Source organism: Microcebus murinus, chromosome 5, assembly GCF_040939455.1.
Source record: "Microcebus murinus isolate Inina chromosome 5, M.murinus_Inina_mat1.0, whole genome shotgun sequence".
In the NCBI taxonomy this organism is placed as follows: domain Eukaryota; kingdom Metazoa; phylum Chordata; class Mammalia; order Primates; family Cheirogaleidae; genus Microcebus; species Microcebus murinus.
The window spans coordinates 24744906-24762365 of record NC_134108.1 but is presented as its reverse complement, the minus strand read 5'-3'; the positions used below and the strand labels follow the sequence as shown (position 1 = coordinate 24762365).

The 17460-nt window shown below is 39.4% G+C and overlaps 1 protein-coding gene across 3 annotated transcripts in view; it reads right to left on the bottom strand.

Moving 5' to 3' along the window:
• Positions 1–17460, bottom strand: part of NHSL1 (NHS like 1) — a 133152-nt gene that overhangs the window by 45401 nt on the left and 70291 nt on the right. For all 3 annotated transcript variants that reach the window (XM_012748041.3, XM_076002923.1, XM_012748042.3), the window contains exon 2: positions 15904–16056. In XM_012748041.3, the coding sequence (XP_012603495.2) occupies positions 15904–16056 (153 nt within the window). The remainder of the gene's footprint in view (positions 1–15903; positions 16057–17460) is intronic.

The following is a 17460-nucleotide window of genomic DNA, read 5'->3' as shown; positions in this document are numbered from 1 at the left end:
TGTGTAGCTAAATTATCTCTTCTGTGGTCCTAGACATAAAGCTATTCTTGCTATCTCTGTAGAACTGACGTCTCCTAAGGATTAGGGTGAACCTTGTAAAATAAACCAATATAAACTGTTACCACTTGCAGCTACTTATCTATGTAATTCAGGGTTTTCAAAATACTTTACTTCAAATGAAGCCAAACACAGATAAGGTGGAGGACAAAGCCCTTTTAAACTAAATCCTTTTGTTATTCAAATGGAATTTTTTGCTTCATCAATTAACCCCATAAGAAGTTTAAGTCATAAAACTTAACACTGTTCAAACATTACTTTGAAAAATCTGTTTTATGTATAAGATACCATTTAAGATTGTATTTGGAAAAGAGATCTCTACTCCTAGGAAATAAGACAAGTCTGCTAGGTGAGATGGTTTCTAAGGGTGATTATACTTCGATATTCTTGGCAATAATATTAAAAATAGCCAGCATAACTTGACATCTATTAAATTTTAGAAGACTGAATATCACAAAATCATTACCCATGTCTTAAAAGCATGAAAGGCTGGCTATTGTTATTCCTTCCAGTGTGTGTCACCTTTTTGAGCCCAGTTAAAAAGACAATGCATCTTTTTTCCACCATGAAGTTTATGTCATGGAAATGTTTGAATAGTAACATAACAAATAGTAGTATAACAAATGAAATATGATGCTGGGTCTAAGATTAAACTAGGCAGTATAAATGTATGGCAGATGACCAATTTTTATTTTACTCATTAAATTTCTGAAAGCTAGTAAACTTATCAAATTCCATTGTCATTTACTCCAACTCTAAAGGAGATCTAGAAAAATTTCCTCTTGTCAAGTTGCAACAGAGCTCAGTTTCTAGAACCATGGCTTTGAGTCATTAAAAACTGAGTTTATTGTCTATGGAGTGAGACGTAAGTAACAGCGAGCCACCGTGAATAAACAATGACTTTTCAAACACTCAACTGAGAGAGAAACCACAAGGCAGAGCATAATTTAAACCCAGGTTGTGCCAGCAACTACAGGCTGGAAACCAGATACTAACTGTAATAGAAGAGCTATCTTTAACACATATTCTTTTTGCAAAGAAATTCAGAGTAAAACTGTGTTATTGTTCTCACGGTACTGCCTGGATACAGGTATGACTGTTCGTTGTGTCCTCTGCTTTCCCAATCACAAATTTCCTCCTTCTTCCTTTCATGTCAAACCATTTTCTTTAGCACAAGGACAATGGGCAAACATTTCTTGGTAGATCAAAGTTTTAAATATACAAGAAAAAGAAATGTCATACAGCTAGATGGTCATTTGACCATCATATGAATTTAGTACTGTTTTGGCCTCCAAACCTTTAGGCCAGATGTTCAATATTTTAATACAGTTTTTCCCCCTTATCCTTGGGAGGATACATTCCAAGATTCAGAGTGGATACTCTGAAACCACAAACAGTACTGAATGCTACATACACTATGTTTTTTCCCGTACCTCCAAACCCATGATAAAGTTTGAGGTGAAACAGCAAAACTAGCATGAGTTTCTTTTTCCTTCATCATTTCACGAACAGAAGATTTGTTCTTACCATAGATATAAGCAACCTCAGCATATTTTTTTCTGTCCTTATTAAGTTGAGAACTTTCACCTTTTCACTTAAAAGAAGCACTTGACTACTTCTCTTTGGCATATCCAAATGGCCAGCATCACTACTCTTGTCACTGGGGGCCCTTATTAAGTACACTAAGGGTGACTTGAACACAAGCACTGCAATGCTGTTACTGTCAATCTGGTTACCTGTCTGATCATTGAGAAGGCTACTAAATCACTAGTGGGTAGTCGTAGACTCAGTGGACAAAGTGATGATTCGCATTCCAGGCAGGACAGACCAGGGCAATGCAAGATTTCATCTACCGAGAATGGCACACAATTTAAAACTTATGAATTGCAGCCAGGCATCGTGGCTCATGTCTTAATCCTAGCACTTTGGGAGGTGGAGGAAGGAGGATCAACTGAGGCCAGGAGTTTGAGACCAGCCTGGGATACACAGTGAGACCCCATCGTTACAAAAAAAAAATTTTTTTTAATTAGCCAGGCGTGGTGGCACACACCTGCAGTCCCAGCTACTTGGGAGGCTGAGGCAGGAAGATCACTTGAGCTTAGGAGTTTGAGGCTACAATAAGCTGTGATTGTGTCACTGCACTTTAGCCTGGGTGACAGAGCAAGACTTTCTCTCTAAAAAAATAAAAATAAAAAATAAATTGTTGATTTCTGGAATTTTCCATTTAATATTTTTGGACCATGGTTAACCACAGGTAACGGAAACTGTGGAAGGTAAAACCTAGGATAAGGGGGGGATTACTTTAGACTCTTTTATACATGTTATATGTACGAGGAAAAAAAAGTCACTTAGTGATGCTAATAAAAGTATGTGGGCATTTGTACCATTGATTTGTGTAATTTCTTATGATTGATTTTTTTCACATGTATAATTCTGTCAAACAAAGCATACTATACAGTGAAAATTCCTGAGTTTATTATACAGCTTCTGAAACATAATCTGAGGGGAAATAGTAACCATCTATCTAAGTCAAGAACTAAGTATGATCTGCTTAAATAAGAGGGAGAGGGAGAAGAAGGAGAAGGAGCAAGAGAAGAGACAGAAATTGATTGCACAGTGGGAATAAAATCATATTTGCTTTTCCATCCCCCGAGGGAATGATATGGGAAGACAAGCAGATGCTGAAAGAAAAAAAGTGGGAAGTTTGCTGATGTCTGAGATTGTGTAAGAAAGAAGAGAAAGGAATGAGAAAAAAAAGTACGGTGATTTTTTGGTGACTGAGGGGTATTGGTTCTAGGATTCCCACGTATACTGATAACCGAGCATATTCAATATCCGGCATTAACCTCCAGAACCCATCCATGGGAAAGGCTGGCATTCCGTATACTCAGGTTCCGAATCCCACCAATACTGTATTTTCCATCTGCATTTGGTTCTGGATGCGGAACCTGCCAAGAGGGAGGGCTGCTAATTGAAAAAAATCCGTGCATAAGTGGGCCCGTTAAGGTCAAACCCGCATTGTTCAAGGGTCAACTGTATTTGAGACAAGCACTGCTGCTTGAAAAGCTGGAAAGACCAGTTCAGTAGGTCAGTTTGTCATTTTTCCGGTTGTATCGTTGGTGTGTGAGTATGAACTCCTAGGAAAGTTTTGAAACTTTCAAGTCAAAAGCACAATTTTGGTATTTCACAACAGCACTGTATTCTAGACATGCTATATTTTAAAAGCTGAATGTGTTTTCTTTTTAACAGTATTAAATCTTTTATAATCTTCTTCCTGTAATTCAAGGTTATTAAACATTGGGAGGACTCCAGTTCCAAAGTTAATTATAAGAATAATGGTCATGACGTGCTGCTTCAGTGAGAATGTCCTATGGTGAGCCAGAGTCTAAAAAGTCCTTTTTCCAGATCACTGATTTGTAAAGCTAGTACTACTGACACTTTCCTAAACTGAAAGCTCTTTGCCATTATTATTTGTGTTTAAAACAATTCTGTTGGAATTGAAGGAAAGCAGATATTATGTCTGTCTTATGGACTATGAAACCCACATGGCAAATTTCTGGTAGGTCCAGTTTTCTACACTTCTAACCCGGTTAATAATCTATCAGTTTATTAACAACAGGCCAGTTGTATCATATATCTTCATCTCAGTTTAGGAGGACTGAGAATACATAAGACTCCAAATGTTTATGTTGAGAAGAAAATCAATTCCAGTCCAAAGCTGTCTCAGGTATCATACAGCTAAAGAATCTAGTTTGAGCTTTCAAGAGGTACACAGAAAAAAACTGACTGCACTTAAATACTACACTTTGTAAACATTAGAGAACTTATTTCCTTAATGAAAATCAAAGCAAAATGCATTTTAAAATAGAAGGAATTTACCTACCACTTCATTAGTTTATTGGGTTTGATAACACTGGAAAAGAGAAAGAAACCATACTGACACTGTAGCTAAGATTTTGCCTTGTCATTCATGTACATTTTCCAAAAATACATTTGGATTTTCTGTAAATTCTTCAAAGCAGTTGAACATCAATTTATTTAAATTGTCTTCAAGAATAAACAAACTAGAACATTACTAATAATATGAGACTATAGATTTTCAAACATTTAAGTGACTTAGTTATTTGTAGCATATCAAGGGAGTTGAAAAGCTGTGTTAACTCTTAAAGACACTGTGGTTTTAACATAGATCTTTTCCTAGATAATTTGATAACAATTTTAAGTGATAGGTTTCAAAAAATTATGCCCTTTGGGATAGGCACACTTGAAGCTCTGACTCAGATGGGGCAAAGGCAACATACATAACCTAAGCATTTGTACACCCATAATATGCTGAAATTAAAAAAAAATTTTTTTTAAATTATGCCCTTTGGTTTATTATTAGACTGATTTTTCATCCTTTTCTTCTTTTTCCTCCTTTCAGATGAGTTATTTATAAAGGAATGCTTACAGTGGCATAAAAGCATGCTATTACATATCAAGTAAACTCAAATTTATCTCCTAATAAATGGATCACAATCTTGACCAATCATCACTTCAATGACACGTAGCATTCAAAACAATATAAAACATGGATAAAGAGAAATTACATGGCTTTAATGATTAAGCCCAAGCCATTCTAAAGGTTCTAAGAGTAAGTATCTCATCTCTTTTTTTTTTTTTTTTTTTTTTTTTTTTTTTGAGACAGAGTCTCGCTTTCTTGCCTAGGCTAGAGTGAGTGCCGTGGCGTCAGCCTAGCTCACAGCAACCTCAAACTCCTGGGCTTAAGCAATCCTACTGCCTCAGCCTCCCGAGTTGCTGGGACTACAGGCATGAGCCACCATGCCCGGCTAATTTTTTTATATATATATATTAGTTGGCCAATTAATTTCTTTCTATTTTTATAGTAGAGACGGGGTCTCGCTCAGGCTGGTTTTGAACTCCTGACCTTGAGCAATCCGCCCGCCTCGGCCTCCCAGAGTGCTAGGATTACAAGCGTGAGCCACCGCGCCCGGCCAGTATCTCATCTCTTAATGGCACATATAAAGACAAAATGTTCCAGAGAACAATTTGCTTCACTGCAAGTGACTCAAGAAAAAGAGGGCCAATCAGAAAACATGCCAACTATCATCCTGGTGTCAAGGAAAAGGGAAGTTTCCTGAAGGGAATGAGTCTTACTTTGCCTTAAGAAGGGGGAAACACTTATCCAGACTTTTATTCCAGTAGAAAGTTGGAAAAAGGGAAGTCACACTGGTGACAATTATGTTTTCTTTCCAACCTACAGGTTCTATGATTCTCCTGAGCAGCTTTGGCCAGGCATTTCTTTCTCAATCTCTGAATATTCTTCAGACAGTGCTAACTTGGAGAGAGCACAGAATGAATAGGCAGGTGCATAAAAACTGAGTTTCTCCAGTCACCTGCTGCTACCATCTGCCAGAGAGAGGAGCGACAGCAGTTCAGAGCTCAAACTCTGAAACTGAGTAGTTGCGTGTTCAAATCCTACCTTGTAATGAACGGTGGGGCTGGAGGGTTAGTTCCAACCTTTAAGGTGCTCACAATTTAGCTGCCTGATTAAACATGTTCACATGCCAATTTACAGAGCGGTGGTTTTCCAAATTAAGGTGAGTGGGAATTCCTTGGAGGGCTTGTTAAAAACCTTGCCAGGTAACGCCCATGTCTGAGTCAGTAGGTCATCAAGGTGTGGCCCAAGAACTTGTGTTTCTAACAAGTCTCTAAGTCCAATGCTGACGAGGTTGGCCTGCAAGCCTCACTATGACAAAATTGTTTCAGAGTAAGGTAAAAACAAAATTCAAAGGGGTCAACATGCTACCCATCTGGGTGGAGGAAGGCAGAAGAGGAGTCTTCCCTGCTCAGAGGAGGTGCAGGCAGGGCTCCTGAAGAGGGCAAGAGAATTTTGGTATTTGGAGACTTCCTATCTATTCCTCATGAGAAATGACAAAGGCCCAAAGAGGAAAGAGGGCTGGTTTCTTTCATTTATTTTGTCACAAATGATGCACACTCTTCAAGAGAATAACCTAACAGGAATCCCAGGATGAAGAATTTAGCCGATAGGGTACAGACCAATTGGGGTTTGGGGGCGATGCTATACCTGGCGTCTACTTTTAGCCTTTAAAGAATACTGTTCTGTTTCAGGAAAAGCTTTAATTTTGCTACTGTTTAAGCACCTTACATGACATGATTTCCTTAAAATGCCTGGAGGGTTCCTGCACTTATTTTAACAACCCACTACAGATCCAGCAGCAAGGGAAGCTTCCGGATCAGGCCACCACCATCTCACCTGCTTAGCATGGTGACCTCCACCTGGTGTCCTACTCCCACACCCTGTTCTTCTTACTGTGAACTTTTGACATGGAACCAGATTGATCAACTTTAAAATGACCAGTCAGATTATGTTACTCCTTAGTTCAAATCTCTCCACTGACTTCCCATGCCCTGAAAGTGAAAGGCAAAGTCTCCCTAATGGTTTCTAAGCCTTATGTGGCCTGGCTTGGTGTGGGTGGCTGGCAGGTGCTTAGTGAGTTCACTAAATGAATGAATGATCTGTATTTGTGCAGCAGTGTACTTGAAAGGGTACTGTGATTATCTGATAGAGGTATTGGCCCCATCCGTCACCCAGGTGGATTTTATTTTTAGCCACACTTTTCCTCCTTAATTAACCCAAGCCATATGTCCTGCTTATTCATCTGGTAGTCCATGTCTTCATGGTTTATTATGCATAATTTGGGGGGACATGGGCTGGGACCAGCATCAATACAGAATTTAATGCCCTCCCATTAAATAGGCTCCTTCTCCCATCCACACTTATATATTTAAGATATGAGAGGATGGGGAAAGAGAGGGTGGGACAGGATGAGACAGAGAAGATGATGTTCAGTGCTTGATCAGGGTTATTATCTACCCAAGTCTCAGTAGAATTTTAGGGAAACTGACCAAATCCAGAACTAAAAAGCTAACTGCATCATGAGTAACTCCCAACAGCTTTCTGGCCAGGCAGAACAGATGCCATGGGAAAGCTGCAGTTTCAGAGAAAGCTCCCAGACAAGTTTAGGGGAGGAACAAGAGGGAAGAGAGATGGTGATGGAATGCCGCCTTTGAAATGAATGGATGGGTTTCTTAGCAAGAGGAGAAGGAAAACGAATGACAGGCAAACTGCCTAAAAATGATTTTAGCACAATTCCAAGTAACTTGGAATTTCAATCTACATAGTGTATTTGGCAAAATAAAAGGACCAGGATAGGGAAGATGGAGAACCACTACTGATTGTCGTCATCAGCTCAACAGTCAAACTGGAAATCAGTTTGCTGACTAGTATTAACACAAACTGGAAAAAGGGGCTCCGCTTCCCCATCTTTCCCATTTAATGTCAATGAGGAGACCAACATCTCATTGACATCCCAAGCAATCTCATTTCATATGCAAGGGTTAAAAAAAAAAAAAAGGCCATTTTGATTAACATTCTCCCTCTATGGTAAATTTCTATCAGAGTGAAATAAAAACCGCCCCCCAAAACTTAGGAATTAAATATGAAAACTTAAGACGTTGGATAAACTGTGAGCTTTTGTTTGTCATTGCACACCACGGCAAGAATTACTATTAGGATGCCATTTGCCATTGCAGAAAGCCAGTTTTTAACATTTCTTCTCTTCACATGCCCAAATTAATTTAAGAAGCCTTGAAGAACTAAATCTGATTCAAATTAAGGTGAAAGCTTTCTGATACCCACGATTAATGCAAGTGTGCTAAGAGTTTGCAAGTGCTAGCCAAGCACCACCAGAGTGCAGCCAAATTGGAGGCGATCTCATTTCACTTAGAATTAAAAAGCCCTATCTCTGGCAGGCAAGAAGCATCACCAAGGTTATTCAATATCAAATCGCCTGCAAAGATTCTAAGCCAATGCCAGAGCCTTCAGTTGTACCATCAATGATAGATAACAAACCTTATCCACAGTGCCTTCAATGTAGCATTTTCATGCTGCACTGAGTGAAATATAGAGGCCACTCAAGTTACTTACTTTATCAAGAGTTAAAATAGAATCGCTGAAACAGCAGACTGGCTACGGGACACAAAAACAAAACAAAAAGCCTTTTGTTGAAACAATCCATAGTGCTTTGTTAAGACCTGGATCATTTAAATGACTGTCTTTGCCATTCTCTTTTGTGTGTTGCTTACCATTTAAAAAAAAAAAGGGCAGCATGTCTCTTTAACTATCTGAAAAAGCAGTGATTGTTCATTTTTCCTTTGCTCTTCCATCTGATTTCCCTCTCACAGGTTAACCATGCTGAAGAAAGCACTTCTTTTAGGGTTAGCATACTCAGAGCAGTAGCTCGTAATATAGAACATTTTATGAGCCATCAGATCTGACACGAGAAATTAAACAGCTCCTTTTGTATATCATTTCTATTCTGTTAATCCCATATTTTTTGTTCTTTGCTCTTCTCTTTTCTCTGTAGGGAATTTCATCCACTGTTTCATCAGGTTGGGCAACTTTCCCTCAGGATAAAAATTCCAAGAGTCTAATGAAATACCAAAAATATATTTTTAAAAAGCCTTTAAAAACATTATCATTTGTCTTTGAAAAGTCAGCCTATTTAAATTCATAAGAACCGAGTGACAGAACACCAACTAAAATCATCCTTTTCACCAAAGACCTAACATGCTGTGGGGCCACATCTCTACCGGGGCTCCCACACTACCTAAAAAGAACAGCCTCCACATTCTCTGGCCCCGTCTCAAACACGTTTTCCCACTTCCCTGTCTCAAACACGCTTTCCCACTTCCCTCTGTGGGAGACAGAAGCTGCAACCTCCCACCCGCACCTTGCCCAAGTTCCCTGCCTCCTGCCACCTGAGAACACGCTTCCATTCTCTATATTTGTGATCTTTTCCCCTCCAGTTGGTTGCTTTTGTCTACAACCATGTTTTAGTAGGCTCTAGTTTTTAAAACAGGTAATAATATTAGCTCTACCCAGCCACCATCTCAAAATACTGTCTCTTCCCTCTCTGCTTTGGTCGGCATCATTCATTCACCTTTATTTCTTTTCTTTTTTTTTTTTTTTTGAGACAAAGTCTTACTCTGTCACCTGGGCTAGAGTGCTGTGGCGTCATCATAGCTCACTGCAACCTCCAACTCCTGGGCTCAAGCAATCCTTCTGCCTCAGCCTCCCAAGTAGCTGGGACTACAGATGTGAGCCACCACGCCCGGCTAAATTTTTTTAATTTTTTGTAGAGATGGGGTCTTGCTCTTGCTCAGGCTGGTCTTGAACTCCTGAGCTCAAGAGATCCTCCCACCTTGGCCTCCCAGAGTGCTGGGATTACAGGCGTGAGCCACCACGCTTTCCCTATTCATCTTTATTTCTTTAAAAAAAAACAACAAAAAACCTTTCATTGTTTTTCTGCTTATAAAAATAATCCTTATCTCATGAAATCTGGCTTCTTAATTTAAAGGCTTCCTTGAACCTGTTCTAAGGTCACCAATGGCCAATTCAATGGCCCCTGCTTCTGATGACTCCCTCCCCATCCCCAAGCACCCTGACCACTGCCTCATCCTGACTGATTTTCTTCTTTCCCAGGTGCTCTTCTATCAACTGCTCCTTCCCAGCCCCCTAAGATAAAGCCGTCCTCGCCCCTTGCTTTCTCCATCCCCAATCTCGTCACCCCCACATTATCTCCAGTCCTGGCTTGGGTTCTGATCTCTCTCCTGAGTTCTAGACCTTTCCAAACATTTTACAGGACGGACCTCCACAAATGCAACAGTCTTCGCAGTGCCACACGCTGGACTGTGTGCTGGGGACACACAAGTGAAAAGACGACGTCCTGCTCCCAAGGGTCTTGCTGTCAGGAGGGGACATAAATGTGTCAACACAATCACACAGCGTATCATGAGCAGTTTAATGGAGGAGTGTACGGTTCCGTGGGGACGTGTGGAAAAGTTAAGGGCTGCCTGGCGCTGCCCAGAGGAGGCCAGGAAAACTTTGTGAGGGCTCCGGCCCCACAGGATGACTCTAAAAGGAAAAACAGGAGTTGGCCAGGTGTGAGAGGTGGTTCAGAAGGACACAGGTATAGCTTGGGACATGAGGTGGGGAGAAAGAAGGCAAGACAAGCTAGCATTTTAATTGAAGGACTTTATCCTTCCATGTGCAGGCACAAGGTAGAGAATGTGTGGCTGGAGGGCAGGGATGCCTGGAGAGAAAGGAGGATTTTGCAGATGAGGAGAGGAAAAATGGGTCAGGTCATGAAGGCTCTTGCACACTAAAGAGCTTAGGTTTCATCCTGTCTGCGATGGGGAGCTGGTGAGGAATTTCTAACCAGGGAGAGGCATGCCATTAAAACGAATTATGATTTAAGGACAACACAAGTTAAACAAGTTTATGTTTAAAAGACAACGCCCACGGGCAGGGCAGGGTGAGGTTCCACGATACCACCACCATCAACCTTGGACGTGAGTTAGTCACACACACACCTTATCTCTGTGGCTAGCGCTAAGCTTTGAGAAAAACACCAATGTCATCATCTTTGACTGCCATATCCAGCCCAGTGCCTCACTTGTGGTATGTGCTTAGCAAATTTTTGTGTCTATACAAACTTGATTTTACACAACCCTGCTTGTTCGGACTTACTGCTCAGCAGTCAGTTATATCTTTGTGTCAATAAGCTTCACACATATCACCCTGAAACAGTTAAATACTGAGAGGCCAATAAGAATTTTAGAGCTTAGATGGGAACACAGAGATCATAAATTGTCTGGTCTCCATCCTGAAAGCATGATTCAGGAAGCCTGTGGAGTTTAGGTCATGTTCAATTTTTTGACCTATGTACTTGTCTGTGTCATATGTCATATGTCATTTTCTTTAAGTGACAGGAAAAGAAAAAAAGATGAAGAATTCAATGTGGTTAGCACAAGGTGGGCAAATGCATCATTCCAGGGAAGAGAGCTCTCAATCCATGTCCACAAGGCCCTACCTATAAAGTCATCTCCCAGACAGTCCTGTGAAAAGCGCCACAGGACTCCCAAGAGGATAATCTATAACCAAAGACAGAGGACATCTCTGATACCCTAGGGACCCATGTGTCCCGGGCAGATAAGACAGCAAGGTTCCTCACCACATCCAGGGAGAAACCCACAACTTCTCCCAAGACAAACCTATTTGTCTAGGCCACAAGGGAACCACGAGGCTTCACGACAATGAAAGGTAGATGAGTCACCCTCATATAAAGCCGGGTGTCAGGAACTCTCAGAGAAACCTGGCTGGAACTACTTGGAAACCTACTCCATGATTTTAGAAAAGCTGTACCATTCTTTAATGCTAACAGGTTGGCGTGTGCACACACGCACAATTCTTTTTAGTCACTCGGTAAACGTTGTCGTTTCTTCACACTGCAAATCCTCAACTCCTCTCCTTCCAGATATAATAAATGCCACCCTCTGGCTGTGAATGAACACAGGCCAGATTCAGCACTCTTCCCTGCACCCAACTCCTAATTCTAGAGCCCAGAGGCAAGCTGACCTGCTAAAATGTATTTCTTGAAAAAGGAGCTGTGACTAGAGAACATTTCTGATACCAACAACAGATGCTCTGTGAACTAATTCATGCAGGAGTGTACACAGAGACAGTAACTAAACTGCCTGTTAAACACACTGTGAGAAATTATGCTGTTCTCTCTCTCAAGTTGGGCTTTTTGGGGGTGAAGTCTTAACAATGATGCATCTTTATTTCAGCCTTTAACATGCTCATAATTGTCGAATGGGGTCTGCAGGTTATAAAGAAACAAAACTTGAGCTTCTCATTGCACCCACCCTACACCCTTTGATTCCCCCCTTCCACTTAACTGTGGCCCTTTCAGCAAAGCCAAAACACTATGCAGATAAAAATTTAGTTAGATATGAGTTACTTAGATCACAGTTGTCTCCAAAGAAGTTCATGAAGGGTTCAAACAATTATGGACATAAAAAGAAGAAAATTCTCCTGCAAATTCAGTAAGAAGCTGAGTGAATTCTTCATAGATAATTAGATCCAATTTAAAAAAATTCACTATTCATTGCTACTCAGATGTCTTATTGAAGTAAATATGAAAATACTATTTTTAAATCTAGGCACAGGTTGAGAATCCCTTATCCAAAATGCTTGGGACCAGAAGTATTTGTGATTTTTTCAGATTTTGGAATATTTGCATTATACTTACTGGTTGAGCATCCCTAATTCCCCAAATCTGAAATTTCCTTCGAGCATCATGTTGGTGCTCAGAAAGTTTCACATGTTGGTGCTCAGAAAGTTTCACATTATAGAGCATTCTGGATTTGGGATTTTCTGATTAGGGCTGTTCAACATGTACATGCTCGTATCTTCATTAGCAGTAAAATCATTACTGTGAATGTTACGTTACATAACAAATTAACAATACCAAGACATCTGACCACCAAATTTTATCAAATTCTCCAGAGACTACAACAGTAAATAATAATACAAAAGATTTCCACTGTGTTTGGACCAGAGTAGAGTGAAATTGCACACGGTAGACAGCTCGCTCCGTGTGCCATTGTGCACATCTTGCAAGACCATCTCCTGTCCCACGTGGGGGTGGGAGAAGGGAACAGTGGGGGGGATCGTGCAATTCTCCCAATAATCTTCTTTCCTGCGCCTCTCTCCCCCCGTGTCCCTTGTACCTCCTGCACTCGCACTCCTCCCATACATGGTTGCCTGTTCACTTCTACCTTGACGCAGGACAGCACGCTTGGCTCTTTAAAGTTGGGGACGCGTGAACTTCTACAAGTTCATTTTAAAAACTCCTGGCAGAGTACAGAATTGATGCTCAAATACTGGTTAAATTGTGTATATTATCTGCCTTTCTTTACTAACTCAAACTGGGCTTTTTCATAAAACATCTTCCAGTAAACCCATGCCTTCCCATTTCCGCTTTACTTTAAAATGTGCTTACAACATTTAGTTATTAATTTATTAGTACTCACTGTATCATTTCCCTCCACATTTTATGGTTCTCAAGAGTAGAGCCTAGCTGCCCATAAAAACTGACAGAATAATTCGCACAATGAGCATTTAATGACAATGAAAAAGTAACAATCTGTTTAACATTAAAGAATGGCATTTCTTCCTTAAAATTATGGACAAGGTCATAGTACAAATAGAAGGTACAAAATAGATTATTTACTGTGAATAATTAGCTACTTTTCTATATTTTTAAGTAGAGAATATTAGGACTGAATTAACTTAGATAAACTATAGAACATCAAACCTTAATAGTGCCACTTAATTACGGACTGGATTTTTTTTTAATCTTCACTGATAATGAGGCAAGAAATCCCCTGTACTCATGCTGTGTTTATCAGGTTGCTAGGATGATATCGGGGAAGTGGTATGTGAAGTTCTGTACATGTGATTAAAAGAACAATGCTGTTTCTCATTTCGCCTTTCCCAACCACTGTTCGTAAATTCATTACTTATCTAAAAATCTCCTAAGTAGTTTTAAAATCCAGACTTCAAAAGTTGAGCTCCAAGAATTTTCCAAAGCTATTAATTTTATTAATAATAAATCCCATTGATGAACCATTTTAGGGCATTAAAGCAATTACAAAGGCATTTATCTTGTCCGAATAAAATTCAAGTTTGGGAAAAACCAATGGGGATGATATTTTACAGGGATGTACTATGTAGTCAAAAAGAAAATAAAAGCAGAAAAGTCTACATACATATGTTCAATTTTTAAGAGAAGAAAAGTCATGATCTACAACTTGAAAATACATGAAATAGGTCGTGAAGCACAATTTCCTGGAGAGTGATCAAAAAACACTTGAGCCTGAATATTCAAACTCACAAATACCTTCACAAAAGCATTTTCTGCAAGCCAGACCATGCAGTGCTCTGTTGCTCAGGAGCTGGGCAGATAAATGCTAACAAGGCACTGCCTTGGGGTTTTGTTCTGGGAACAGTGCCATTTAACATTCTTATTATTTGGTGGAGGAAGGTGAGCTAAAAGTAGAGAATATCCTCCTTGAAATTTACTACAGATAAATCACCAGTAACTAAAGGGATCTAGAAGGTATTTTGGTTGGGTTTAGGTAATTGAAGGACTAACATGAAGGCAACAAAGCTCAAAGCACAACTCCAAGGCCATACAAATGAGTCCAACTAATGTCATTCTTCTTATTTAAGATTATAATCACTAAGCCTGTAGATTACTTAGGCTGAATGAAAATGGGAACCCAATAGTACCCTCATTTATGGACAGTCCAATGCCCAGACTATAAGATACAAAAAGATAATGTAAGATAAGTAGATATTTTAATAATACAACCATAACCATAACCACCACAAAAGATTAAAGGAAGAAAAATAGGGCCATGATCTGAAAGGTGTGTAAACTTTTGTTCAGAATACCAAACCTATGGTGAATAGCTACTGATTCCTTCTCTCCAAACAGAAATGACCTGTTCTAGTAAATTCCCATACAGTAATTTTTAGCATACTCCTATTTTTCATATTGTGATTTGCACTTTAGATACAAGTATAAATTCCTTGAGAGCTAAGACCTGCTTTGTACTCTGCACGTCTGCCAGAATAACAGATTTCCAACAAATAGTTGTGAAAAGCAGTATAGTGTAGCAGTTAAGAATATGAGCTTTATAGCTTCAGATTGCCCAAGTTTAAATCCTGGTCCTACTGCTAACTACTGTGGAGATATTGGGCAAGTTTCTAATCTTTATACCTCTGTTTTGTCATCTGGACATAGAAATAATAAGCAGATTATTGTATTAAGTGAGGTAATACATTTAGTGAGCTTAGAACAGTACCTGACATTAAGTGTTTAATAAATGTTAGCTAGTAATCATAAGGATCACAGTAGTAGTACATTATAAAATGAATCACTTAATAAATGACTGATGTACAAGTAAAAATGACCATAAAAATGAGAGGGGTCCTCATGGTAGGTTTTTCTTGAATCAGTGACAGAATTTCTCCCAGATTTAAGTCTTCCACAATTAGATAAAATATAGGATGCCCAGTCAAATTAAATTTCAGATCAGTAACAAATATTTGTTTTGTATACTTATGTCCAAAATATTGCACGGTTGAAGAAATATGGGAGGAGCAGCATCTGTTAGAATAAGAACTTTGTTTCGTTGTTCTAAGTAAAAGTCTCTGAATTTTACAAGTCATACCTTCTTCTTTGAAGAAATCCCTCCCTCATCACCTTTGGGAAGTCCTTTTTGGCACACAATAAGTTGAACTAAAAATGAGAATTTTAAACTAGTTATAGGAATATTCCCTGTCTATATTTTCTACCGACCACAGTGCACCTTGCCCATCTGCAGACAGAACCCATGCTCAGAGGAGCCCAGTTACCACTGGGCCACACAAGTTCCACAAGAGCCACACAAGTTCCCACAAATCAAACCATTTAGCAATTCTTCAAGGTCTCTATATAAGTCCTCTTTCCACCCAGCTTGAACTAAACAGAACAAACAAATTTGTTCAGAAAAACAAATTTGCTTTGAATATTCACCATGTTTTTAAAAGATACTGGCAAAATGTATCACATGTCAGCAGGGGTTTGTTTGGATAAAATTAGTACTGGTGGTTTAAACATGCTAAACTGTTTTTAAGAAGGAGTGAACTGTTTGAAGACAGATTTGCATATCTGTAAACAAGCAGGTTTCTATAGAGACCAGAACATTTAGGCATATATGAGGTTGTATTTATGACATCTTATAAATGGCATGGCATACTATACATTCAATATAAACACATCTTTTACAGATAGAGATCAGATTTATACTCTCAATTCTAACAGTCAGTAATTCCAGAAAACAAGCTCACAGAGGATGCTATCTTACCCCTCAATACTGATTTGAGGTTGAGCTTGGCTTGGCGGTGCAGGTCCTCAACGCAGGGGGGTCTTGTGGTGGGAAGGAACACATTCTCCTGCTGGTGCCATGGAGCAGTGTAGTGGACTGTCCAACGGCTCTCCTCATCTAGGTTGGAAACCGCTAGAGAGAGAAAGAACAAATGCAAGTGTTAAATTAAGCTTCAGTGGCTCCAAATATTTACATCAAGATGGCATTTTGGTACTCAACACTTCGATGGGTAAGGGCCAGCCAGGGGAAAAGGGAGCAAATTCTACATGAGATTTAGCCCTTTTTGTGCCCTTCCTTTTGCTCTCCCTTTGCTGTGACAATGGTTCCTGCTGTTATCTGTTGCGTCTGTGTCTCGCTCTATAAACCTCTATCTCACTCTTGCCCTATAATCCTATCTTTCTCTCTTCAGTAAACTTCATTTTCATGCTTGCCTTAAAAAAATGATATTTAATCTTAGACTCCAAGTGTTTTACCCACAGTGTTCTAAAAGTCTGTAAAGGAAAAGCTGAAACCGCCCATCTTCCATACAATGTTTTCATAGAATTATTTGCTCAGTTAATTTCTTTCCAGAATTTTAGGTCCTCCCTCTACTCCAATGTCAATAAAGGACTGACAAAATTGATAGAGACAACCAGTTCCTACTGAATCCTGCCATAACAAATATCGGCTATTCAGTTATACAATGCCATTGCATCAGTAAATGTTAGCTCATCCTGACAGAAATGAATTTCCTACCAGGAGGTAGACATCAAATGTTCTCCCTCTAATGTATTATTTAAAAAGCATCACTGTCTAGGGGATTGGACACATTGGGGGGAGGGAGGGGGGCAGGGGCAATATTTGTAACCCTAACAATATTTGTACCTCCATAATATGATGAAATAAATAAAAAAATAAAAAGCATCACTGTTATAAACTCAATTATGCATAAGCATTCAATTTTTTTAAAAATTAAGCATAAACATCCAATTTAATACATTTAAATGGTATAGCTAATAGATGCAGAGATCCATTTAAGCTATGAAATTTTCTCTGCATTTCTTGCTTTCAAGGAATACTTTTATATTAAAGTGTTTGATTTTTTTTTAAATTATAATGTGATTGACTTTTCCCAACACAATCCAATTCAACTGAATTTTCCCAACACAAAAGATACCAAAGCATTAGAGGAGAAAATGATAGGTAATCCTGACACTAAGATAAATCTCTATAATAATTTTCCTTTAATCCCCCTAAGGCCTGGGACCTCTTCATTTCATTTTTCCTGACCATACAACCTAAGTTGGGGCATCAGTGGAGCCCGAAATGAAGCTGACGGGCACCAAAACAAATTCATCAGCAATTTCTTAACACTTTCTATATATCTGCCACGTAACCCAGGCATGGGAGAGACTGGAGAAGTATAGGAGAATGTCCCTGTGCTGAGGCATTTGCATGAAGGTGACAAGTCTAACTCCTGTAAAACCAGCAGACACTCGAATCGTAAGGGCAAATCTGCCCTGTGTCTGAACTATGCTATAGAGTGCACACTGGCCA